The 27,826-nt window shown below is 38.0% G+C and overlaps 1 protein-coding gene across 1 annotated transcript; it reads right to left on the bottom strand.

Annotated features, from left to right (window-relative positions):
* Positions 1–12,133: 12,133 nt before the first annotated feature.
* Positions 12,134–24,908, bottom strand: LOC130083360 (uncharacterized). The gene is made up of 3 exons (XM_056248371.1): positions 24,660–24,908; positions 12,844–13,158; positions 12,134–12,493 (listed from the first exon to the last, which is right to left on the bottom strand). The coding sequence occupies exons 1-3, from the start codon at positions 24,721–24,723 to the stop codon at positions 12,210–12,212; spliced, it is 663 nt and encodes a 220-aa protein (XP_056104346.1). The 5' UTR covers positions 24,724–24,908; the 3' UTR covers positions 12,134–12,209.
* Between the last annotated feature and the right edge of the window lie 2,918 nt (positions 24,909–27,826).

Here is a 27,826-nt window from a genome sequence, read left to right on the forward strand (position 1 = left end):
ATATCCTAATTTAAATAATAAATACTATTGCAGAATTCTTCATTAAGCTTTTTAACAGAAACACAGTTATTTCACATATATATATATATATATATATATATATATATATATATATATATATATATATATTTACTGAATTTTTACTAAAAAACATATTCACTGTAAAAAGTAAATATCTTGCTATAAACTACATGCATGATTTACTGTGATTATACGTCATCAGCAACTACATAGTTACTGTCGGTTAAATAAAGCAACACACAGCATTTCATCAGTGTTACTCTGCTCATCCTGGACTGAATCACAGGCTCTACTCTTCAACACAATGGTGACACACAAAACACACCATACAGAAACACTTTACATCCCAACAGAACATTAAACACTAACAGATCTGTCAAAATCTCAGCATCTTCACTTATTACAATCCTTCTTTCATACTAACATTCTTATTGAGAAATAACAGAGGTTTAGAAGTTGATATTTTATTGAAAATAATAAAGTTTGATGTCACCATGATAGAGGTCAGTGTTGGCTTTAGTTGGGCTCTTGACCCTTCAGTTATTAACATTAGCTTTTCTCTTAACTGTGCATGTCTTTGATGCATATTTGTCATTGTAGGAAATCGAGAGAAACTCAGATCAGATGATGATGGTCACTTAATAGTGGTAATATTCATCAAGCAGTTGTCTGCTGTATTGATACCACCTGATTGGTATGAATTTTTAATGACTGATTAAGTTGTAAAATGTTAATTGTTAATTTTGAATGGCAGTATTGCTATAGAATATCCTACAATGCTGTTATATAAGATTTTATGAAGTCATTATGCAAACAATGTTTTGACAGGATCATACAGACTCACTCAGACATCAAGAATTAGCGTATGAATCTCAACAATGGTGACAATAAAAAACAATTCTGACCTATTATAAAGTCACAAAAAGGCTTTGTTGATTGTCACCATTGTAGAGATTCATATGTTGATTCTTGATGTCTCTATACTCCTAACAAAATAAACCAACTCAAAAAAATTTATGTAGAATATATATATATATATATATATATTTTATTTGAGATTGCAATAATACTGATCCCACAATATTTCAACAAATCATGTGTAAAAAGTATGACAATAATTGCCTTTGTATAAAACTAAAGTCTATCTACATATAATGTATTCACAGCTAATAGAGATTTGACTGTTATATCAATGAATCAGATCATCATATGATGACTATAAAATCATCAATAAATGACCAAGATCATCTTATATTTTCTCTTGCAAATATTGCCATAATAAATGTGCATCAAAACACAGTTAAGGCAGCCAGAGAAAAAGTAATGTTGAAACTCAAGAGTCATGAGCCCTACTAAAGCAAACACTGATCTCAATCATGGTGACATCACATTTCTATTAAAGTTTTTTACACTTTATTTAAATTAGGATATTTTACTTTAATTATATGGTTTTTGTTTGGCAGCCATAGCTGCCAGTCATTTGACCCTTTTTTTACGATTTTTTTACAATGAAGGTATATGATCATAATAATGCAGGAAATACCTGTGAAATAACAGTGTTTTTTTGTTTTATTTGAATTATAAGATTTTACTTTAATTTTATGGTTTTTGTTTGGCAGCCGTAGCTGCCAGTCATTTGACCCTTTTTTTACGATTTTTTTACAATGAAGGTATATGATCATAATAATGCAGGAAATACCTGTGAAATAACAGTGTTTTTTTGTTTTATTTGAATTAGAAGATTTTACTTTAATTATATGGTTTTTGTTTGGCAGCCGTAGCTGCCAGTCAATTGACCCTCTTTTTACGATTTTTTTTTTCACTGAAGGTATATGATTGTTATTTTACAGGTATATCCTGAATTATCACAGTGTTTTTCAGTTTATTTAATTTAGGATTTTTTACTTTAATGTTACAGTTTTTGGGGGCTGCCAGTCATTTGACCGTTTTATCATTTAACTGTTTTGTTATTGTTTAATTACAGATTATATTTGTAATTTTACATACATTTTTATGTAATTTAAGAAAACAGAAAAAATACTGTATGAAAAATACAATCAATTTCCTGTATAAAAAATGTGAAATACTGCAATTTGTCATTAATGTCACAATACCTAAAATAACAGCTGAATTTTTATTTTACAGATATTATTTGTAATTTTACAGTGTTTTGAGTACAATTTAAAATGAAAGAAAATGATCGTCAAAAAATCACAGTTATTTTCTGTAAAATTAGGATTTTTTTTTACAGTGCATGAGACAAAGTGGATCCGTTGTTTTGAGCACTATTCAGTGTTTGTGTTCACACTAAAGAGTGTTAAAATAACACTGAAGCACTGCTGGAGTTAATTCAAGTATTCAGTGATGATTGGCCATTAGTGACACCTGATATTAATGACTAAAATCACTGAAGAAAAGAGGAACAAACATTTGAAGTCACCGTTATGATGATCAGTGTTTCCAGTAGTTGGGCTCTTGACTTCTTATGCAAGTCTTTTATTTGCCTATTTTACCTGACTTTACTGTGTCAGAGTTTTAGACAGAATGAAATCAGGTGACATAATCATGAAGTGGTCTGATGCACTGATCAGAAGTGTGCTTTATCATCAATACATTTCAATAGTGGTGGCGAGATGAAGCCTCATGAAGCGTTGAAGCTTTTCAGCCAAGTGGTTCACAAAAGGGTTCATTTCTCGAGCTTCATTTGCTCACAATACCACCTGGTGGTCAAAGAGTGTAACAAGCAGATCCATTACAGATGACCCGATGTGATCTGTGATACACCGTATTTTGCACCAGTTAAGGCTTAGAGTAACGGTGAAGAAAAGCTAAATTTCCTCATAGACTAATCTATTTATATGGATATAATGTGTATTTTCTAATGATTGTATAACATAACTGTGTAATAAACGTATTAGCTTGAAATAAATGTGTGTAAATCAATTCTTTGGTCAAAATAGGCAGGATATATTATTATTCTATTATATTCTATATATATAATATTATTATTCAGAAATATTATTATTCTAAAACTGGAAAGTGGCTGGCTTCAAGCCATGGGTTTATATGTCAAAATATATCAGAACCAGTCAGATGGAAGAGAGGCTTCGGACGTCATCAATGACTTCATTGGTCTAAAGCGATACAAGCCTCGATACGCGCTTCACTGAAATCCTGTATAGTAGAGTATACTGACCATCACTGAGAAAAATGATTCGGTAAAGTAAATACTACAGAAAAAAACAAATGTAAGTTCTAGCTAAATAAGTTAGTTCAGACAAGATTTAAAAAGTATTCAATTTAAATGTGTAGAAATTAAAGGGGGGGCTCTGCACTGTGGCGACCTGTAGAAGCAGTAGCAGAGAAGTAGTAACGCGTTGTTTGTTTGTCTTTGTTTGTTTTTTATTTTAAACTTCTTCCGTTGTCTACATTGAACCATCATGATGTTATATCGCACGTTTGTGAACCATTTGATGGTTTGCCTATTCCTTGGACATTTTGTGAGAGGACAGCGTGGGAATAGAGAGCGGCTTCACTATAGTCGTGAGTTTCTTATGGAGTGCCGTGTTTTTGACTACGGCGCGTTGGATCAAACCCGCGACTGGCCTGCAGAAATTTTAAGAACTGAGTTCTCCACCGCGGGCACAGAAAAAACTACTAGCCAGAAGGTGAGGAAACGGGGAAAGAAGGGGGGACTGCGTCAGAGACTGCGTAAACAGGGATTGAATCGCATTCCACTCCCTTCAATGATTCTAGTCAACTGCCAGTCTCTCAGGAATAAACTGGACGAATTACAAGCAAATGTTCGGTTTCTCTCGGATTATAGGAATGCATGTGTTATTTCCTTGACTGAGACTTGGCTTAAAGAACATGACTTAGACTCTGATCTGGAAATCGAGGGCTTCGGTGTTCCAGTGCGGTTGGATAGGGATGCCACTGTGACTGGAAAATCCTTGGGTGGAGGCGTATGCATCTATGTTAACCAGCGTTGGTGCAAGTCTGTGATTCTGAGAGAATCTGTGTGCAGTCCCGATATTGAACTGGTGTCGATATCACTTCGCCCCTTTTACTTGCCCCGAGAGTTCCCACAAATATTCATTTCTGTTGTATACATTCACCCAAAGGCTAATGTGAAAAATGCATCAGATATTTTATGTAAGGTGGTACACCGGTTGCAAAGCATCTCTCCTGATGCACCTAACATCGTGATGGGAGATTTTAATCATTGTAAAATGAAGACATCACTGAACCATTTTGACCAATATGTGGACTGTTCTACCAGATACGGGAAATGTTTGGATCTGTGCTATGGGTCTATTAAAGGGGCATATAAGTCGTCCTTAAGAGCCCCTTTGGGCCAGTCTGACCATAATGTTGTTCATCTGGCCCCTGTTTATAAACCTATCTTGAAAAGGGAAAAAACTGAGAAAAGATTAGTTCCTGTGTGGTCTGAAGACTCAATTCAAGAGTTGATGGGATGCTTTGAATGTACCGATTGGGAATTGTTTAAATCCCAGTGTACTGATTTAGATGATCTTACTGAAATTGTGACTAATTATATTGTATTTTGTGAAGATTTGGTAATTCAAAAGAAACCTTGCATAGTTTTTCCGAATAATAAGCCATGGATTACTAAACATGTCAAAAACTCGATCAACCTGAGGAATATTTATTTTAAACAAGGCGATAGTATTCGGTACAAAGAAGCCAATAAATTAGTTAGAAATGAGATCAAATTAGCAAAATTGCGGTATAAGGAAAGGATAGAAATTATGTTTACAAATGGGAAGTCTCATGTAGCTTGGGATGGAGTGAAGTCTATAATCGGAACTAAACAGAAGAATAAATGTATTATTTTAGGAGGAAAATCTGATCATGAATTAGCTGATGATTTTAACTCTTTTTATACACGTTTTGATAATCATGATTTTTCAAAAGAACTGTCTGATTATTGTGGGAATTCAGTGACTCAGAATACTATTGTTAAATTTCAAATTAATAAAGCTGATGTATGTTGTTGTTTTAAACAGGTTAAGGTTGGGAAAAGTCCAGGCCCTGATAACATTGGTGGTAGGCTGTTGAGGAATTGTGCAGAGCAGCTTTCAGGGATTTATTCATTTATTTTTAATGAATCATTACAACTTTCTAAAGTCCCTCGTTTATGGAAAGATGCCATTGTGGTGCCAATTGCGAAAAAAAGAAATTCTCCTTCTCTGGAAGATTACAGGCCTGTTGCACTAACCTCCTTGGTTATGAAATCTTTTGAAAAAATAGTAAAGAAGGAGATTTTAGCCTTAACACAGTCAGCACTTGATCCTATGCAGTTTGCATACAAATCTTGCAGATCAGTTTATGATGCCACCTGTACCCTACTGAATATGATTTTAAGACATTTGGAAGGCAAAAAAAATCATGTACATTTGCTATTTATTGATTTTTCTTCTGCTTTTAACTGTGTTCAGCCTTTTATCTTGGCAAAGAAATTGATTGATAATTTTCACTTAGATTTTAACATTGTGTGTTGGTTGGTGGATTTTTTAACAAATAGATCCCAAAGAGTACGTGTCAATGGAGTGTTGTCGAATGTATTGTTGTCTTCTACTGGTACTCCACAGGGTTGCGTTTTGTCCCCTCTTCTGTTTTCTTTATATACTGACGACTGTCGTAGTACTTTTAATGGGAGACACATTGTTAAATTTGCGGACGATTCTGTGATTGTGTCGCTTCTTAATGAGTTTGAATCAGACTTTGGTCCAGTGACAGATCATTTTATCCAATGGTGTGATGCTTCATTTCTAAATATCAATGCTTCAAAAACAAAAGAGATGTTCATTGATTTTCGTAAGAAGAACTCTGTACCTGTGTTGCCTTCTGTCATAAAGGGACATCAGGTAGAAGTGGTTACACAGTATAAATATTTAGGGACTGTAATTGATGACAAACTACAATTTGAGGCAAACACTGATATCATTAGAGGAAAGGCTCTTCAGCGTATGTATTTTCTAAGGAAACTTCGAACCTTTAACATGGATGTGTCTTTTATGAAAATGTTTTATACCTGTTTTATCGAGGCTGTTTTAAGTTTTTCTATTATTTGTTGGTATGGTAATCTTAATGTTAAGAATAGGAGGAAGTTGACAAGCATAGTTACAATATGTAGCAAGATAGTTGGGATTGACTTAAGGACTATCACACAAATTTATGAGCATAGGATGATTAGGAAGGGCCAGTTAGTCTTTTCTGATGTCACTCACCCATTATGTAGTGAACTTCAACTACTTCCTTCAGGACGGAGATTTAAACTCCCCTTGTGTAAATCAAATAGATACAGAAATTCCTTTATACCTGCTGTAATTAGGTTTTTAAATGATTGATTGTAATCTGTGTGTTGTGTTGTGATATGTGTTGTTATATGTGCATGTGTATACTGCTGTCTACACAAAGAATTGCCTTTAAGGACAATAAAGTTTAAAGTTTAAAGCGTAAATATCAACATTAGAAAATTAAGTTAAACCTACTCAACTTTCTGATACTGGTGTTCCCATCATGCACTGGGGCATGAATGATTAATAAGGTTGCATTTTTCACTGTTTTCCAGCTGTATTTACACTGTTTTGTCATTGCTTTTGTTGTTTGGTTTAGTAACTTGTTTTGTGATATCTGGAGTTCATCTTGGTCCGTGTAAATCCGTGTATCATTCGTTCAGTCGTTTTTTAATTTAATATTGAAAGTAGAAAAATGAGAAAGCAGTTCCTTTTTCGTTTTTTTTTTCATTTTTACCAAAAAACGAAAAACAAGATTTCCGCTTGATTTTTTGTTTTTCGTTCTGGGGTAGAAAAATTAATAAACAGCTGGAATATTCGATTTCCACACGTGGGCGGGAATGAAACGTCCCTTTCCTCTGATTTGTCAGCCGAAGATCAAACTTTTCCGTCATCAGTTGTTCCTCAGTTCCGCACTGCAGAATAAGAGTCCTCCGCTGCTGCAGTTGATGTGCGGATTCTTAACGGGTTTATTGCAACTACATTTCATATTTTTCTCATCAAACAACCAGACTAACGGCTTGACACAACCCGTACTGGGGAATAGACTAGAAAGGGCTTTCTTCTGTGTAGATATAAATTCACCATACGCTTTGCATCAGCTGGGTATGCAGGGTAAATGACGGCTGCTAGCCATGCGGTCACCCTCACCCAGTAATTTAATAATGATAATAAATTAAGATATAAATCAATTTAATTAGTTGTAAATTAAATATTTTAACACTAATACAAAAAGAAAAGAATACATTGACTATGTAATAGGCCTACATTAACTGTCATTCAGACTGACTAACAACAACAAGTGTTATGGTGTAGGCCTTGTGTTTTATTAAAATGTATTATAATTTATATCTCAAGGATACGCAGTGTGCGCGGCGCACCAGATCATGTTGAGAGGGAAACACGCACGTCACATTGTAAAAAAAACGCATTTTATTAGTAGCCTATTCAGAAATAATGTAAAAGACCGGTAAATAAAATACAAAATTAACATTTAAGCACTATTAATAACATATAGGCTATGCGTATGTTACTTCCCCTTACTGTAGCCTATGTCAAATCCTTAAAATAATGGTATTCAGAAAACAACAATAATGAAAAATAAGTAGCCATGTATAATAAAAATGTAATAACATATAAAAATAGCCTATTGTACCCTTTATTATATACACTGTTTAGCCTATTTTAAACGCCAAGCCTAAACTAATTTATTTTTTTAATCGAAACTAAAAATGTACCGACGTTGGTTTTGTGCATCTCTCATTCGGTCCAAAGTTTCCATATTTGGAATGTAACATTTGGATGCTATTATTGTAAAGAAGGCTTCGTACTTCAGTCGAGTCCCAATAAATCAGCATATTCACAGCAAGGGAAATGAGTTTGGAATAACAGCAAGTAAATTGTGTAAAACAGAGCAATTAAATTAAGCAGAATAACTTTGTATATGTTTGGTTGACTGTGTTTTATTTTAATAATGAACAGGCTGCAATGTCAAGTTATCAACTATGCGCTGGCGTCATCACATGGATTTATTGCTCAGCAGGGGAAATAACTTAATGCTCTGTTGTTCGAAAAAGTAAAATGTATATATTTTTTTGTGTGTAGGCTACATTCAAAATGACTAGTACAACTTGTCATGCCTTTGAAAAATAAAGAAAACAACATGATGCGCTGCTTTAGCACGTCTCTGTCTCCTTGTACATCTTTCTGGCGCACACCAAAAAATTAACCAAAATAGCCTACAGCGAATAGCCTTTTGACGCGCCTACTTTTGAAAGTTAATATTTAGATTATTTGAAGTAAAATGCATTATATAGACCTAAGTCACTTATGAATAAATCACATCGTGCTTCATGATAAATAAATACGTGACTGTCACTTAACAGACTTTACAGAAAATAGGAACAATCCTACAAATTATTTCACGGACCCCCTGGCACTTGAGAACTCCTGGTCTACACAGAAGAAAGCCCTTTCTAGTCTATTCCCCAGTACGGGTTGTGTCAAGCCATTAGTCTGGTTGTTTGATGAGAAAAAGATGAAATGTAGTTGCAATAAACCCGTTAAGAATCCGCACATCAACTGCAGCAGCGGAGGACTCTTATTCTGCAGTGCGGAACTAAGGAACAACTGATGACGGAAAAGTTTGATCTTCGGCTGACAAATCAGAAGAAAGGGGCGTTTCATTCCCGCCCACGTGAGGAAATCAAATATTCCAGCTGTTTATTAATTTTTCTACCCCAGAACGAAAAAAGAAAAATCAAGCGGAAAACTTGTTTTTCGTTTTTTTGGTAAAAACGAAAAAGGAACTGTTTTCTCATATTTCTACTTTCAATATTAAATAAAAAACCGACTGAACGAATGATACACGGATTCTATCTTTTGGTCATTTGATTTCCTGTTTGGAATGGAATAACGAGAAATGAAATCCAGCTCGTTTATTCGTTTTTTTGTTTAGTTTAAAAAACGAAAAATTAGATTTTGGCTCGATTTTTCATTTTTCGTTTGTGGTTTACAAATCGGTTTGTGGGTTCGATATTTCATTTGCACACGTGGGCGGCGCTGAAACGCCCCTTTCATCTGATTGGTCAAACCGCTCCGCCTTCAGTACAAGCTTTTCTTTCTGTCGGGCAGAATAAGAGTAGCCTATTAATAAATGCACTTTAATAAAACAATGTCTGAAACCACCACTCACTGTTAACTACGCACAATATTTGAAGCAGAGATATTGCTGGTCACGTAACTCGTGCTGCTGCGACTTGCAAGCGACCCCAGTAATGTGAGCCACAGTAGACCTATATGACAGATTACTTTAGCATGATGTATTTCCCATTGATAAATACAGTGCAAATAGTTCCGTCTCTTTGGATAAAAGGGAATAGGAAAAAAAATAATCAATAACTGAACTGTACCATGATAAAATATGTCCGTAACATTAGATGTCCGTAGATGACCTACCCATAACGGTTACATTAGAGTTAGGGGATAACACAGTTTGTACAGTATAAAAATCATGATGTCTAAAGTTCCCATAAAACATGAAAACCCAATGGGAATATATCCTTGTTGTTGTGTAAAACATCCGTTCATAATCTGTGATTACACAATTCCAATACGAATAGCACCGGGAGGCGTCTGGAATAACTGTGCAATGATCAATCCGCATTTTTACGTAAACCAGCTAATTTTACAGTAGGCTATGTCCTTCTCGTATAACACACAAATGGGCTTCCTTTGTGAAATATAGCAGACCTTTTTTTAAACTGTTATTTAAGATATATTTGTGCATAAATGTTTGCATTCAAGTTTTTCATATAGTCAGTCCGACAGATAGATAGATAGATAGATAGATAGATAGATAGATAGATAGATAGATAGATAGATAGATAGATAGATAGATAGATAGATAGATAGATAGATAGATAGATAGATAGATAGATAGATAGATAGATAGATAGATAGAACCTTTGTAAGATATTGTAAGATATGCGCTCGTCTTCACAAAAACTACATGCAGGGTTTTTAAACATCTCGTGTGGAGAAAATATAGTTTATTCTGGGCAGTATGGCAAGCCATGGCAAAAAGCAGGATAACTTGTAGGCTATAGCCTTGAAAGGAAAACACATTTGCCGAGTTAAAACAGAGTTTTTGTTGTTGAATCATATTTTATCTAGTACATCTTAAAATATAGAGCTCATGACAAATAAAAGTTCCAGATGGACTAATATTAAATGCAAAAACTAACAATATCTTAAAAGAAACTATAGAGTGGCAAACTTTGAAGTAGGGTTCAAGTTTTAATTAGTTTTACAGCTTGAAATGTAAAGCTTGTTCTCATACACAGATATGGCCTATTTATGAATGAAATTCATGCTTTTATTTGTCATTTCAACTGATGCAAACAGGAAAAGAGTAGAAAGACGTATTATCCTGTCGCCCCCTCTAGTGGACAGCATTGAGTATTACGCCCATTGCTCAGATAACGCAAGTCAATGGATTTTTTTGGGAAAGGAAGTCTGACCAGTTAGAAAAAGATATAAGCGAGTCAGACCAGTCTGAAGGTCTGAGCTGAGTTTGGTGAAGCATTAAAGTTCTAGGCGGAGTCAATTTCTCATAATAATAATAATAACATTTAAATATATGCTTTCTCAAGCCAACATAATAAACAGAACTCAGAGAAACATCGACCAATTCAGTATGTAATAAAATTGTATTAGTTTTATAATAAAACTAATAACATTTTAAAGGTATGCCGTGCTCTTCAACTGTCATGATTTTAAAGTGCATTTATTAATACTCTTATTCTGCCCGACAGAAAGAAAAGCTTGTACTGAAGGCGGAGCGGTTTGACCAATCAGATGAAAGGGGCGTTTCAGCGCCGCCCACGTGTGCAAATGAAATATCGAACCCATAAACCGATTTGTAAACCACAAACGAAAAATGAAAAAATCGAGCCAAAATCTAATTTTTCGTTTTTTAAACTAAACAAAAAAACGAATAAACGAGCTGGATTTCATTTCTCGTTATTCCATTCCAAACAGGAAATCAAATGACCAAAAGATACACGGACCCATCTTCTACTCAAAATGAAAGATTATTATTTAAAAATTATCCATCGAATTTTACTGTTATTGTAAACCAAGTATTGGGGTCTCTTTGTTCAGGTGGGTATTATTAATATAGTGTGTCGTCTAATATCTATTATTTACTTAAACGTTTCTAAATAAAGCATAGACTTTAAATGCATGGCAAAATTCAATGTTCTTTTAAAGAGTATTGCAAAGAAAAAAAGAAGAAATTACTCAAGAAAATCTAACTAGCCTATAGTTAAAGTTACTTATGTTCTTTGTTAATTTTACTTAACTTGGTTAGATGGGCTACTTTAAAAAATCTGCATGCAACTTGTAAAAGGAAAAATTAAAGTTTACTTTTTTTTCAGCGTGTGATATAATAGTGACATCCGGCACTGTTGTGACATTCAGATATTCTGAAGAATGAAGAAAACACATTAAATTACAGTGTTATTCAGACTCTCACAGACATCAACAATCAGCTTAAGAAACAATGGTGAAATGTTTCATGCTGCAGTGCATTATGGGTACCAGCAAAATTCACTCATGACTCCCAGCATGCATTGCAGCATGACCAAATTATGCATTTGAATTGTAATAGGATTTAGATTTGAAAATTTTCGTATTTCCATTGTTGAGGTTTGTGTGAGTTTGAGTGTGTATATGAGTGTGTATATGAGTGTGTCTCAATTTTTACAAAAGAGATGTTGTAGCATTTCTGAAAGATCTCACAGATATCTTCATTTTTCTTTATTCATTAATACTTCAGCTTCATAATTACGAATACTTAAATACTATGTCTGAGCCAAAAGTATTAAATACATTTTTAATAAACTGTGAAGGGTATAGATCCTCCTGTTTTTAATTGTGTCCAAGTTGTTAATACTGATCCTAAAATATTTGTGTACAAATAATAATGAATAATAGAAGATCATTTTAGGGCAATGTAACCAATATAGACACATAACCTTGCATTCAAAGGTTCTCAATATAGGTGGCCTGTTTCTAAATGGTCTTTATTTATTTTAAAATATACAATTTTTAATGATATAATCCTTATTACTACTTAAGTATTCAACTTTTTACACAAAACCTTGAATACTCAGATTTCCCTGTGCACACTACAGTCCGGTTAGTGCGCTTGATGCTGACGGTGTTGTTGGCGGTGCAGGAGACTGTAGCGCTCTCTGCTGGACGGAGGCTGATGCTCCGGTTCTGTCCGGTCTGGACCGGATCTCCACTCCAGCTGTAGGAGGGACTCAGATCGCCGGACGCCAGACACCGAAGATGAAACACACAGATGTTTTTTGACTCCAGCCAGGAATCATCGACCTCGATCTGGACATCTCTGATGAGATCTGGAGGAGAATAACACGCTAAATCAAATATATCATTTACATTTAGAAAATAAAGGTTATTTTTGGTATCTACGGTTCCATGAAGAACTTTTCACATCCATTGTACATTTTATATATATATATATAGTGGAAAAAAGTTATTTACACTAGAACTGTTCACTGGAAGATTGTGACATCACTGCGAAAATTTGCATTTTGAATCATTAATCACTTCATGTTCGGTTTCCTTCATAAAGGAACTATTTAACTTCAGCTAAATGATTATAAACTTATTTAACTCCAGTTCTTGAGTGTTTATGTGTGTTTACATCCTAACAGCATTGACAGGATGAATATCAAGATAAACTCACCATGAACGTGCAGCTCAAAGACTTTTGTTGGAAGTGGACCTGATTTTGCTTCTGCAACAATAGAGAAGCTTCCAGAATCCTGGAGTTTCAGGTCTAATATTGTTATACTAATATTGTCCTTATACATCTTTAACCTTTCAAGAAATAATGGAGGATCCGCCCGTTCGATCTGTTTGATCTGATCTTTGTCATACTCAGCAAAAACATTCCCATTATATTTCCACTGCACTTCAAGACCTTCTTTTGGATAATCAGCGATTAAATCCAGTGAGTCTCCGACAGCTTTGTGCACATGAACTTCTGCAGCTCGTGACCCTACAACACACAACACACCACTCTGGTTACAATCATCACAAAATCATGTCATATTTTTCACATTCAACCTAAGATAATTAGTTTGGCAACAACATCATCAGAACCAATGAGAAAAAGGAAACAGAGACGGCTAATATTAAATAAACCATCAAAAGAAGCTCAGTATTTGAGTTGAGGGTTTTCTATCATCACAGACCATCTCACACTTCTCACTAATTCACTCTTATCTTCTTAAAAGCAGAAGCACAGTAAAGTCTTTATTCACACCAGATATCTGAATCTCAGACTATAGCATGGCCTGTAATGTAGATTTGCACAATGATCTGCATTTTCGGCTCATCGTTTCGGGTGTCCATTCTCGCTCTGTAAAGGAAGTGTTTCACCCCCCCTCCTCCTCCACACGGTCAGCTTCTGTTTTATTCATTTACTCTCCACCATCACCATCATTGTTGCCCAGTCCTGTGTGTTTGAACCGCAAGAGACGTCAAAGCTTTGTATTCTGGTCGTTTACCACAGAGGAAGAGATGTACATGTTGTTGAGCACGAAGTAAAGTGTGACGCACTTTGTGTTCTGCATGCGTTTTATAGAAAAATGAGTACTCCGAGTCTTTATTAAAAACCAACAAACAATGCCTATTATTTAATAAATGTGGCACATGTGAAAATATATATTCTTCCATATTGAATGACAAGTGAACTTAACCTCAATACTGGTTACAACAGAATAACTGTCTGTTACGTTTCCTGAGCTGAACTTTTCTCTTTTCTCACAGATGAAACACAGATAAGACTTAATTTGCCTCTAATTAAAGTTTAAAGAAAGTAAATAAAATCACTTTAAAAATGCATCGAGTTGAACATAGTTGGATTGGCCTATTTAATAAACATAAACATATTTCATTTAGGGGAGCCCAGGGACAGTTGCAACATGTCATGTTTCTCCAATCAGAAACAAGCCAGAGTGAAGACACTCACACTGCACATGCTCAATTTAAATGAGTGATATGTTAATTTTAAGCTAGTGTGGTTAGCATCAAGGTCCATTGTTTAGCTAGCACATGAGGTTTTATCATGGCTGACACAGGAACAATGCATAAATATAATGCTCTGCCTCTCTGTTCTGTGCGTACACCGTTTGTAACACAATAACACAATAACCATAACGCGTTGTTCAGTATAAACGTGGGATTATGAATTATATTGAGAACGTCATACATAGAAAACATGCCGTAATGTACCCTGAGTGTAAACCTTAGACGAATTCATTGTGAATCGTGCAGCTAGCGATTTGCAAAGATTAATATAAATATTAATATAAAGTTTAATAAAACGTTAAGGCCATTGCACACTGAGTCCGAAATTCGCATCCGAAATTTTCGCACGTTAAAAAATAAATACGACCTCACGTTATGTCAATCACGCTTGCACACTGCCTCCGAAACTTTCGTCTGTCATAAAAAAAATCGAATCGGGTTCGATTTTCTGCGTTTTTCGCATCCGTAGCAATCAGTTTGAATGGTGTTTGAATGATGTTTTGACAATTCAGAGCCACCGAATCTCGAATACGAAAAAACGCATACAAAAATTTCGGACTCAGTGTGCAATGGCCTTTACACTCACTTCAGTTGTTCTAGAGGTTCAGCAGGAACACGAATAGCTGGTACCGATCCTTTTTTCATGAGCAGCTTCTTAGCAAAACCAACTTTATACTGATCCTCGTTTATAAAGCAGTCTGGTGTGTGAAATGATTCGCGCAAACATGAGAGCATTGACGTTGCTCGTGGGGAATATTCCCTTCGAAAACAAACTCAGCCACTGCGTCTTCAGCGGTTCGGATTTAGGAACATTAAAATGACTGTGTTCGTTATTACACCCAAGAACAGAACACCACAATCGCTTAGACGCCATTCTGCTCATAGACAGTTCTCCAGCATATCAACAATGACCGCGTCGGTCCGCGCAGACTATGATTGACATCTCTCTCGAGCGAGGGCGGGTCTGTGTTAAAACGATGCTGTTGTAACGTTCTCAGGCAAGGACGAGACGGTTTTGATAACAAAGGGTGTTTATTAGAGGCTGTTGTCGGCCACAGCCCACGCCATACACACCCGATTTATAAGAGAACCGCACTTGAACCAGCGAGGCGCTCTTCTACCCCCCTCCTCCCCAGATTTCCCCATCACTCTCACAAGGGGTGGAGCCTCCTTCCATATTCAACTTGACAACGAATCAACCGAATCACATAAAACGAATAAAGTAAAAAATTAACATTAAATGCATCCTTATTTGTAACAGAACAGCATTTTGAACACGTTACACTGTCAATCAACAATCGTGGGAAGGGCTTCCGACCGTGTGACGTCACAAGGTCGAACGGCTCAATTTGAGGCAGGGGAAAACATATAAGGAGATTAAAACAAAAACACTGAATGGATTTTTATAATTTTATGATGGTTGTGTACAGGCACTGCCAACACACATTTCAGTACAATCAACTTGTAAAAGTGCATGAACCATTATATGACCCCTTTAAATATAATATAGTTCATCAAGTTGGAGCAAGGACAGGAGGTTTATGTTTATGTGATATAGGATATAAGATGTCTGTAACCATGTGTGACGGGATAAATAATATAGTTGTGATTTCTTTAAATAAATCCTGCAACAATGGGATTGCACTTCCTATGGAGTACGCGGGTGGCGCTATAGGCTACCGTGCGCACGAACGATCTGCAGCAGAGTAAGAGAGAACTGCTGTGGGTGAGTCGGTTTCCTGTAAGCTCCGCACTAAAAGTTGAAAAATGTATAAATTCATCTTAAATGATTTATGATTATTTGATGGATTGCTCATAAGAGACACGGATTAACTGGTTGAGAGTGTTTTCCGTCTATATTTATGAGAATTTTGATTGTTTTATGTTTGCGATTTCCAACTGCGTCATGTTTGCCATGTGCTCTCTAACGAGATGAATGTGTTTTGGATAGGTGGAGCTGTGAGTGTAACGATTCGCCATTTTCTCTCTCTTAATGCTCTGTGTGCAGGTAAATGTTTTATTATACAGTGTTTAGTAATTCTACTGTTTATAAAGTTATATTTTCTGTGCTGTTGGGAAATAGTTGGGACAAACTGTGTTTTATAATGTAATTCATGGTTTCACTGAATCTATCAGATGTTATTTTCTGAAACGAAATAGTATATCAGAAGGATGATACAAGTGTTATACGATCACAACAAACCAGAAAAAGGTTAACAGTCTGTAATTGACTGGAGAGTTTATTACATTTCATTATTATTTTACTTTAGTTATTGTTTTTGATACAAATGTACTGTGAATAAGAAATGTGCATAAAGATACTGAGTAGAGCAGAGTAAGAGAGAACTGCTGTGGGTGGAGCTGTGAGTGTAACGATTCGCCATTTTCTCTCTTAATGCTCTGTGTGCAGTGTGCAGAAAATAAAGCTTTGTCATCCAAATTCCGAGTTCCTGTGTTGATGGAGGGTGGGACCAATCAGTAATCAGAATACAAAAGTCACATTGGTGCCGTGACTCAGGACTTCAGTCGAGGTGGTCGAAGATCATCTGAACATCGGACCGGCGGACCTGTCTTCATTCTTCATTGCACGGGACTTTCAGCTAAGCTTTACGATCAGAAAGAAAAAAAATAACCGTGATAAGTGATTCTTGCATAGACACTTGGATGTGATTTTGTTTTATTATTTAAATCAGATATTCCAGCATTTGTTGATAGTTCTGTGGACATATTTTTTTTTTCTTTTTCTTTTTTTTTCTCTCCCTTTTCTCACTTTTACGTTTTCATTGCTTGATTATGGATCACACTAGATTTACTGGATCTGGATATATTGGTACACCAGTTAGTGTTGGTCGAGGGAGAGGTATGTTAGCAACACCAGTTCCTTTTCCAGACATTAGCTATGGTTTGGGATTAGGAGCTAATGCTAGTCCTGATCAAAAGGCTAATGAGAACACTGATCGTGTAAATTGTAACAATTCTGAAAGTACACAGCCAATTAGCACCTCGACTCCAGTTCTTACAAGTGACATGATGAGTCAGATGGGTAGCATTGTACAACAAGTAGGACTGCAACTGGCGGACAGTATTCTTGAACATTTGAACTTGCGCAGTCAGACTGATGTTACACCTAGACAGAGTCATAATAGCCCCAATGGTAGATATATGACTGACCAAAGATCTGCATCGAGTGCATCGCAGATTCAAGTAGTACGCCAGAGGGAAGTTAAAGATCCTCCAATCTTCAGAGGCAATGCATCAGACACGGTTACCCTAGATGAGTGGGTGGAGCTCATGAAAAACTTCATAAGGAAGGGACTTCTGCCAACTGAAGAGCAGGGTGAGGAAATTTTAATGCACTTGAGAGGTAAAGCCAAGGATGTTGTTAAAGTGGGGATGCTGTCTGATGGTTTGAATGTCAGTACAGATCCAGATGCGATCTACACAATATTACGGAAGCACTTCAGTTGCCAGCAGTATTCTCCTATCCCACTGCAAGATTTCTACACTACTCTCCCAGAGCCTCAAGAGGATCCCTTTGACTACTGGTTGCGTCTGAACCGTACTGCTGACATCACAGCTGAGTGTTTAAGACAGCAGGGGAAGGTACTAGACAACCAATTGATTGAAGTAACACGTATGTTCATTCGGAATTGTCCCAGTTCAGATCTAGCGCTGACATTTCGCTCAAAAACTATTGACAAATGGACGGCGTATGAAGTACAAGAGATCCTGAACGAGTATCATTCAGAGAAAAGTCTCAGAGTCACAGGACAAGAAACTAAGCTGACTGGATGTGAGCAGAAAGTCTCGGTGAATGAGATGAGGGTGAGCCCTGGGCCCTGTCCAGTGACAACTGAACAAGATTCACCACAGTCAAAGCAGTCAGAAAATATGGCTCTGGAAAAGGTGATCGATATGTTGGAAAGAGTTCTGATGAGTAATAGTGGTAATGCACAAGTCAGCAAGGATTACAGGAAGAGACACAGCATGTCTAGAATTCCAGGCTTGAATGAGACGCCGTGCTTGGTGTGTAAGGACACTTCACATTCTGCTTTTACCCACTGTAGGGACAACAGGCTCTGCTTCCAGTGTTTTTCACCTAACCATACCAGAAATCGGTGCCCGAAGGAAAGGAAGACTACCTCCTCAAGCAGCCAACAGTTAAACTAAATAATCTACGTGTGAGGGAGGATCCCGTAGATTTTGAGAGTGAAGCTCCCATTTCCAGTTTTGATGATGTGAGGGACTGTGAGTCTTTATGTGACATGTTTAGTGATGTATCTTCAAACAAAACCGTTATCTTTCAAGGTGTTCAGAGAGTCCCGAGAGCTGATAGCTTGTTCTACACTTCCGTTTCAGTCGAGCCTGATCTCATTCTCAAAGCTTTACTCGATAGTGGATCAATGGCATGTACTCTTAGTGAGTCTGTGGAAGAACGATTGTTGATAAGTAACCCAGACTTGACAAGCCAGTCAACACAAGATATTGTCATTGTTGGTTGTGGTGGCCATCATGTTACTCCTACAGCGTGCTACAATCTTAAAGCTACTGTGTACGGCTGCTCAATGATAATTCCTGTTCTGATTGTGCCTGGACAGACGGAAGAAATGATTTTGGGTTCAAATGTCATAAAGAGACTGTTGATGCAACTGAGAGAGACTGATGGTTACTGGAGGATGATGTCTAAATCAAGCAGCAATGGGAATGATGAGTGCTGTATGTTTCTGTCTCTTTTCTCAAATATCGAAGGGTGGAGAGGTGAAACCATACCGGAGAAAGTTGGTACTGTAAAGTTGCAGAGGAGTGTGACACTAGAGCCGCAGACTGAACATCTGGTTTGGGGTAAGCTACCTCAGTCGTCTGTCTTGTCGGTTGGCAGCACTGTCATTGTAGAACCAACCGAATCCAGATCGAGACCTAGGCAAGTTCTGATTGGGAGGGTCATAACACCACTATGGGGAGACGGCTCGATTCCCTTGAGAGTCATTAACCCTACTGACCACAGAATTGTGCTAAAGAGAAATTCAAAAATTGCTGACGTGTCTCCTTGTATTGCAATGCAAGATTTACTGTTACCAACACAGATTCAGTCAAATCTGCAGTGTACTGAGGAACCTTTACCACCTAGATCCAGTGAAGAGATGAAGCGTGTCTTAGGTGAATTGGGTCTTGGTGAACTTGATTTGGAGTCTTGTGAAGTATCAGCCCAATGGAAGGATAAGTTGTTATACCTCATTGAGAAGTATGAATCCGTGTTCTCAAAAGACAAAATGGACTGTGGAGAGGCTAAAGGCGTTGTCCATCGGATTAATCTCACTGACGACAGACCATTCCGCTTTCCATATAGACGTATACCACCGAGCCAGTATGCGAAACTGCGGACCGCATTAAACGAGATGGAGGAAAAAGGAATTATCCGCAAGTCGCACAGTGACTATGCGTCACCTCTTGTTCTAGTATGGAAGAAGAATGGCGATCTCAGGATCTGCACTGACTTCAGGTGGTTAAATGCGAGGACTGTCAGGGATGCCTACCCATTACCACATCAGTCCGATGTGTTAGCTGCTTTGGGTGGCAATACGTTCTTTTCTACCATGGATCTTACCTCAGGGTATTATAATGTTCCTGTAGCGGAAGAACACAAAAAGTACACTGCTTTCTCTTCCCCGTTTGGGCTTCATGAGTATAACAGGCTTCCTCAGGGTCTTTCGAATAGCCCAGCCACTTTCATGAGAATGATGATGTCTATCTTTGGAGATGAGAATTTCAGCAGCGTTCTCTGTTACCTTGATGATTTGATGGTGTTTGCTCCGTCTGAGTCAGTTGCTCTTCAACGCCTTGAAATGGTTCTCTTGCGGTTGACACATCATAATCTAAAGTTGGCTCCTGGAAAATGTTTTCTCTTGAGACGATCTGTGAAATTCCTTGGTCACATTGTCTGTGAGGAAGGGATTAAGACTGATCCTGGTAAAGTTGAGGCCATTAATAACATCACAGCATCTGATTTGATGGAATCTGATGGAAAAACCCCGTGTCAGAAAAAGATCAGGTCCTTCCTTGGGATGGTTTTATATTATCAACATTTCATCGAAGGATGTTCAGCAAAAGCCAAGCCTCTATTCAAACTGACCTCAGGTACAGTCAAACAGACTCCTATCACGAAAGGACGCAACCCAAGGAAGAAAGTCAGTTATCTCAAACTCTCTCCCGCCGATTGGACATCTGATTGTGAGGAAGCTTTGCGCATCTTGAAACTAGAACTAACAAGGAATGTGACATTGGCTCATCCGGACTTTGATCAACATTTCATTCTGGCTGTAGATGCGACAATACAGCTCCTACTCCATCAAATGATGCAAGTTCTGCCTGGTGAAGAGATTGCCAGACCCGTAGCCTTTGCGAGTAGAACTCTGTCTCGCTCACAAATGAACTACCCAGCTCACAGATTAGAGTTCTTTGCTTTAAAGTGGGCTATCTGTGAGAAGTTTAGCCACTGGCTGAGAGGACGGCATTTTACGGCTTGGACAGATAATAACCCTCTTACTTATATTCTGACTAAGCCACGGCTGGACGCATGTGAGCAGAGATGGGTGGCGAAACTGGCTTCTTACAGTTTTGATCTCAAGTACGTTCCAGGAACGAAGAATGTGGTTGCGGATGCCTTGAGTCGGGAGCCATTCGTTCAGTCTTGTATAGGCCATCGTCTCATCACTGAACCTTACCTGTCTCTTTTGAAGGATGTCAGTGGTGTCGTCGACGATTCTGTCCAGGATGCTTTCAAGTGCACGAGTAATTATCAAGTCGCGCAGGAGGGTGGGAAAGATTCTGGTGAGCCAAACAGTGATGGACTCTTGTCTTCAGGTTCTTCTGGGAGTGAAGAAGTTTCTGCAGTGTTGGCAGCCCATTCTACTGGCGGCTTGAGTGAAATACTGGGGATGGTACCAGCTCTCTCACCACCACAACAGTTGAACCCTCCGTTACAGCACAGTACCATTGTTCAGGGACAGGAGATGGATAGCACCTTGAGTCGGATTCGTTACTACATTGAGAGATGTCGGAGACCATCTAAGAAAGAACAAACCAAAGAATCGAAAAGTGTGCGGAGATTGTTGAAACACTATGATAGACTGGTCATCAGTGATGGTGTGTTGTATAAGGTGAAGAGAGATCCGAAGCTGAACAAGAAACTGCACCTGTTCGTTGTACCTGTTTCCTTAAAAACACAAGTTCTACAGGGAATACATGATGCAGCAGGACATCAAGGTCGTAGTAGAACACTGTCACTAGCAAGACAACGATTCTTCTGGATTGGAATGAGGAAAGATGTTGATAATTATGTGGCGAATTGTTGTCGCTGTGTGGTTGGTAAAACTTCAGAACCCAATGCCTGTGCTTCGTTAACCAGTATCCGTACATCAGAGCCACTTGAACTGGTCTGTATCGATTTTTGGTCGGCTGAGCTCAGAGACGGAAAGTCTGTTGACGTGCTGGTTGTGACAGATCATTTTACAAAGATGGCCCATGCTTTTCCATGCCAAAACCAGTCTGCCAAACAAGTTGCGAAAAAGCTCTGGAATGATTTCTTTTTAGTTTATGGATTTCCCAAGAGAATTCATTCTGACCAGGGGGCTAATTTCGAGAGCAAGCTGATTAAAGAACTGTTGACCATGGCGGGTGTGGACAAGTCACACACAACCCCATACCACCCCATGGGTAATGGCATTGCTGAGAGGTTCAACAGGACTCTGGGTAGTATGATCAGGACGTTACCTCCTAAAGCAAAATCAAAGTGGCCACAAATGCTACAGCAACTTACCTTCTGTTACAACTGCACGGAACATGAGACGACTGGCTTCGCACCCTTCTTCCTTATGTTTGGCCGAGTTCCTCGTCTTCCAATTGATATCCTGTTTCAGAACGTGCTTTTCAATGAGGATGTGGTGGATTTAAAGGATTTTGTATCCAAGTTGAAAAATGACTTGCGTGAAGCAGCACGTATAGCACAAGAACACACTTTGAAGGAACAGGAACGGCATGGCAGACTGTATAACAGAAAAGTGAAGGGATGCCCACTGACTGTTGGAGATAGAGTGCTGGTTGCAAACAGGGGTGAAAGAGGCAGGAAAAAAATTGCTGACAAGTGGGAGTCGTCTCCATATGAAGTCATGGTTGTTTATCCAGATATCAATGTTTACAGAATTCGATCAATCACCTCAGACAAAGTGAGAGTAGTCCATAGGAACTTCTTGTTGCCTGTGAACTTCCTACCAATTGCTGAGTCTCGGAACCAGGATCAAGGGTGTGATGACGTGAATGAGGAATTGATTCAAGAAAATGAAATTGATCATGATGACAGAACTGCAAACTGGATATTAAGTAGTCCTGATGATGTTGTTGAAAATGAGGAACATACAAACCAGATAGACTTACCTGATGTGTTGGACTGTGCGTCCGAGATCCTGGATTCCATGAGTGTTGACGCTGGGAGCCTGAATGAAAGGAGTAATGGACATGTTCAGAGTGTTGTTGATTTACCTGAAATGGTTGTTCAAGACTGTGATTCAACTCGAGGAGAATTGTTTGTGCTTGAGGATACAGAGGAACCTGTGATTTGCACACAACCAGGACTTGTTGATACAGGAGTGACTCAAACTAGACTTGGCAGAGTCATTAAACCTCCTAAAAGACTGCTTTATGAGATGAACACACAAAACATAAACAGCCCAGATTCTACAGTGAGTTCTTTTGTTTATTTAGTTAAACACATTTTCACATAAACAGTGTTACTTGATTTTGTGCATATGCTAAGACTACATAAAAGAATATATTGATACAGAGATTTGAAGTCTAATCAGGAGTTAGTGTAAAATGATATTTTGAGGTGTAACAGGCATCTCTTTGGTCTACTGTGAGATTGGGGATAGGCGCCTTCCTTATCTTTCGGTACTTCTATTGGAAGAATCAACTGATTGACAGCTAATCATACTCCATGCACTTTATTCTTTCTTTATTGATGTTATATTTCAGCATTCCAATTTTCTCTTTTCTTTATTGTTGTTTGAGTTGTAAAGTTATTGAGTTATTGATTCTTGTTGGTATATCCCCATTTAGCAGGATTTAAGGGGGGTGTATGTGACGGGATAAATAATATAGTTGTGATTTCTTTAAATAAATCCTGCAACAATGGGATTGCACTTCCTATGGAGTACGCGGGTGGCGCTATAGGCTACCGTGCGCACGAACGATCTGCAGCAGAGTAAGAGAGAACTGCTGTGGGTGAGTCGGTTTCCTGTAAGCTCCGCACTAAAAGTTGAAAAATGTATAAATTCATCTTAAATGATTTATGATTATTTGATGGATTGCTCATAAGAGACACGGATTAACTGGTTGAGAGTGTTTTCCGTCTATATTTATGAGAATTTTGATTGTTTTATGTTTGCGATTTCCAACTGCGTCATGTTTGCCATGTGCTCTCTAACGAGATGAATGTGTTTTGGATAGGTGGAGCTGTGAGTGTAACGATTCGCCATTTTCTCTCTCTTAATGCTCTGTGTGCAGGTAAATGTTTTATTATACAGTGTTTAGTAATTCTACTGTTTATAAAGTTATATTTTCTGTGCTGTTGGGAAATAGTTGGGACAAACTGTGTTTTATAATGTAATTCATGGTTTCACTGAATCTATCAGATGTTATTTTCTGAAACGAAATAGTATATAAGAAGGATGATACAAGTGTTATACGATCACAACAAACCAGAAAAAGGTTAACAGTCTGTAATTGACTGGAGAGTTTATTACATTTCATTATTATTTTACTTTAGTTATTGTTTTTGATACAAATGTACTGTGAATAAGAAATGTGCATAAAGATACTGAGTAGAGCAGAGTAAGAGAGAACTGCTGTGGGTGGAGCTGTGAGTGTAACGATTCGCCATTTTCTCTCTCTTAATGCTCTGTGTGCAGTGTGCAGAAAATAAAGCTTTGTCATCCAAATTCCGAGTTCCTGTGTTGATGGAGGGTGGGACCAATCAGTAATCAGAATACAAAAGTCACACATGCATAATATATTGTTAAAATGAAAAATATTATATTAACTGACCCCCGACCCCGGGCCCGACTCCTTACATTCAAATGCAAATTGTGAAAGATGTAGATTCTGTAATTATCTTGGTTTAGACTATTAACATACAGGTGTAAGTTTATTGTATAAACAATTGGTTTGTCTAATACAAACCGTCTCTGAGTAACAGAGCTAAATGCAAACAGTGTTGCAACTGTCCCCGGTCTCCCCTATTTTAAGTTACTAGATGTGATATGACAAATATATGAAACCAATATACCATATATGGAACCAAAAGCAGTTTTTCAGATGCATATTAATTCCCTATACACACCAAATACAAATAAGAAAGTGTCTCACTCACACCTTGTTACAACTGAGATGTTGTATGTTTCTCGATGTACTCACCCCGGAGAAGGAAAAGCAGGAGAACTGCTAAAATGGAGCAGCAGGACTCTTGAAAGATGTTCATGTCGAGGCGTTTAGACGACTGACTGACTGAGGCATCAGATAAAGATAGAAGAGAGGAAACGACTTCCTCAGTTCTCACGCTGAGTTATCTGTGTCTCTCAGTCTGTACACATTTATCCACAACTCTGTGGCTGTTCTGACACGACAATTGTGGAAGACAAATACCAACACAAGAGACATTTAAAGTGGAAGACGACATAACAGCAGCACCTTATTATTTCGGGATAATTTTGCGTATGGGTATAGGCCTATTTTATTACAGCCATATACACGACAGAGGGGGCGCCATTGTGCCAAAAATCATTATTTGGAAATCTAGTTTGAAAACTAAATCGTTATTTGTTAAACTATGAAATATTTTTTTATTAGCCTATTAATATCAACCTCTCAACCTCAGTGATGACTTTAAGTCTATGACCAAAATGGACAGAGGTGAAAATCGTTCTACCTATTATTATCACAAGTCTTCAAGTCAACTTTTTAAATTGTTGCCTGTGCAAAGTAATTAATGTTAAAATCAGTTAATTTCCAAATCCTTGTCGCTCAAAATATAATATGTCATGGTAGCCATATTTGTCAACGGGTTCTTGATTTACATTAGAGGCAAAGTGTGGAAATCGTTACAAATGTAGGCTGTGCCTCCCATCACCAATGACAACCATCACCAATGACAACCACCACCAATGACAACCATCACCAATGACAACCACCACCAATGACAACCATCACCAATGACAACCACCACCAATGACAACCACCACCAATGACAACCATCACCAATGACAACCACCACCAATGACAACCATCACCAATGACAACCATCACCAATGACAACCACCACCAATGACAACCATCACCAATGACAACCACCACCAATGACAACCATCACCAATGACAACCAGCACCAATGACAACCATCACCAATGACAACCATCACCAATGACAACCACCACCAATGACAACCATCACCAATGACAACCAGCACCAATGACAACCATCACCAATGACAACCATCACCAATGACAACCACCACCAATGACAACCATCACCAATGACAACCATCACCAATGACAACCACCACCAATGACAACCACCACCAATGACAACCATCACCAATGACAACCATCACCAATGACAACCACCACTAATGACAACCATCACCAATGACAACCATCACCAATGACAACCATCACCAATGACAACCACCACCAATGACAACCAACACCAATGACAACCATCACCAATGACAACCATCACCAATGACAACCATCACCAATGACAACCACCACCAATGACAACCACCACCAATGACAACCATCACCAATGACAACCACCACCAATGACAACCACCACCAATGACAACCATCACCAGTAGCAACAATGAGATGTGCCTTAATTAGCTCAAATTATGCATAGGGAATTTTAATAATTAATCATGAATATGATTAATATATTGCATACTACAGTTAAATTATCGAAATTGAAAATAGATCGATTGTATATATGAATGATCAATCATAACGAATTATAATTCCTCATTCATATATCAATGGTCTCATTACAGATCGATTATATGGGATAACTTTAAGGGAATCAATTGGCTACCAAACAATCGGTTTGTCCAGCAAACGGCTGTAAGATTAACCCATCAATTAATTCAACAACGTTATCCCTTTTTATAAACTCCAAGAAATCTCAATGTTCCGGCCGTGAACATTAATTTTCTCGTGTTTATAAAATTTACGTTACTGATATAGTAACAACTTGTAAAGCTTTGTAGCTATAGGATCGCATTTCATTGACTTGTAAAAATATGAGCATTCAAAACAATCAAGAATATAATGGTTTTAATAAAATGAAACTACGGATACAGAATTCTACATTTAAACACGGGATACATGTATGTACAGTAAACAGTAAAACAAATGAGACAGACGAACAACAAACAGGAGTGAGAGAGAGAGATTGCGAGAGCGCAAGATTGGGAGTGAGAGAGAGAGAGAGAGAGAGAGAGAGAGAGAGAGAGAGAGAGAGAGAGAGAGAGAGAGAGAGAGAGAGAGAAGATGAGAGATCTTCTTGGCACAATTCATCACAGACACAGAACCTTTTGAATTAGAACAAGACTCAACAGATCTTAAATAAGCATAGTAAAACGGATACTTGCACAGGTAAAGCTCTTTTGGTGGGGCTGATCTGAAAAAGGCGTGTGGGTGTATCTCTGTCATGTGGCTGCCGAGCGTTCGGGTTCGTCCAGCGAGCGCGGCGTGTTTGAATGTCCTTTTAGGTGAAGCTTGCCAGTCTGGCTGTGTTCATTTTCTTCGCGAGAAGACATGAACAGAGGAGCCTTCGAAAAAGATAAAATAAACTTGACGAAAACAAAAAGAGAAACGATGGATCATCACACTAAGGCGATGTCCAGACGCACGAGGAGTCACATGATGAAGCCACAAAGAGCAGGAAGAGCCAGGGAGTTTTGGCAGAGAGTTTTCAGGAAGCTTTCAGAAGCGTTTTTTTTTTAAGCAGGCAGACAAGGGAAGCTCGGCGCGTCTCTTTAAGGACACTTAGGTTCACGCCCCTTCTGGCATGAAGGCACCAATCAGCTGGGAGAAAAGTGCCGCGGAAGATTCCTCTTTGTCTTGTCAGGATCATTTATGATGGTATAACATTTTGTCATTCCTACCCAGAAAGATTGTACAGACCGGACCATAGATTTTACAGTAATATCCTATGTATGACTGGTTCAGTCAAGACAAGGCGGTCAAACAGCCACCAGACATGGCAGGTAAAAGTAGAAGAACATAGGGTTACATTCATATGCAGAATTACAAGCATTTTGAAGTTGGTTAACACACAATAAAATTGTCAGTACTTCCAGTACGGCATGTGACGACATCTAAGCACAAAATGAATACATTTAAAACATTTAGAGGTACTTTTCTCTGAAAAGTTCCATGGCTGGTGTTTGTGTGTGTGGAATGCGTAATTGTCTGTCAGCACTCAGGCAGCATTGTGAATTGACTTACTCATTGCACAATTGCTCTATTGTGAGGTGGTCAGACCAAGGAGACCCTAAGGGGTCGCGTGGTCTTCGGCCGGACTCGAGA

This window comes from Rhinichthys klamathensis, unplaced genomic scaffold (genome assembly GCF_029890125.1).
Source record: "Rhinichthys klamathensis goyatoka isolate OS25496 unplaced genomic scaffold, OSU_Roscu_1.1 h1tg000054l_1, whole genome shotgun sequence".
NCBI classification, from domain to species: Eukaryota; Metazoa; Chordata; class Actinopteri; order Cypriniformes; family Leuciscidae; genus Rhinichthys; species Rhinichthys klamathensis.

What these genes read in the sequence shown, in the direction of transcription:
- LOC130083360 (XM_056248371.1), bottom strand. Translation starts at nt 24,723, where the DNA reads ATGAACATCTTTCAAGAGTCCTGCTGCTCCATTTTAGCAGTTCTCCTG. An exon ending in CCTGCTTTTCCTTCTCCGGG is followed by an intron (nt 13,159 to 24,659) that starts GTGAGTACATCG and finishes TGTGTGTTGTAG; the next exon opens with GGTCACGAGCTGCAGAAGTT. An exon ending in CTTTGAGCTGCACGTTCATG is followed by an intron (nt 12,494 to 12,843) that starts GTGAGTTTATCT and finishes ATTCTCCTCCAG; the next exon opens with ATCTCATCAGAGATGTCCAG.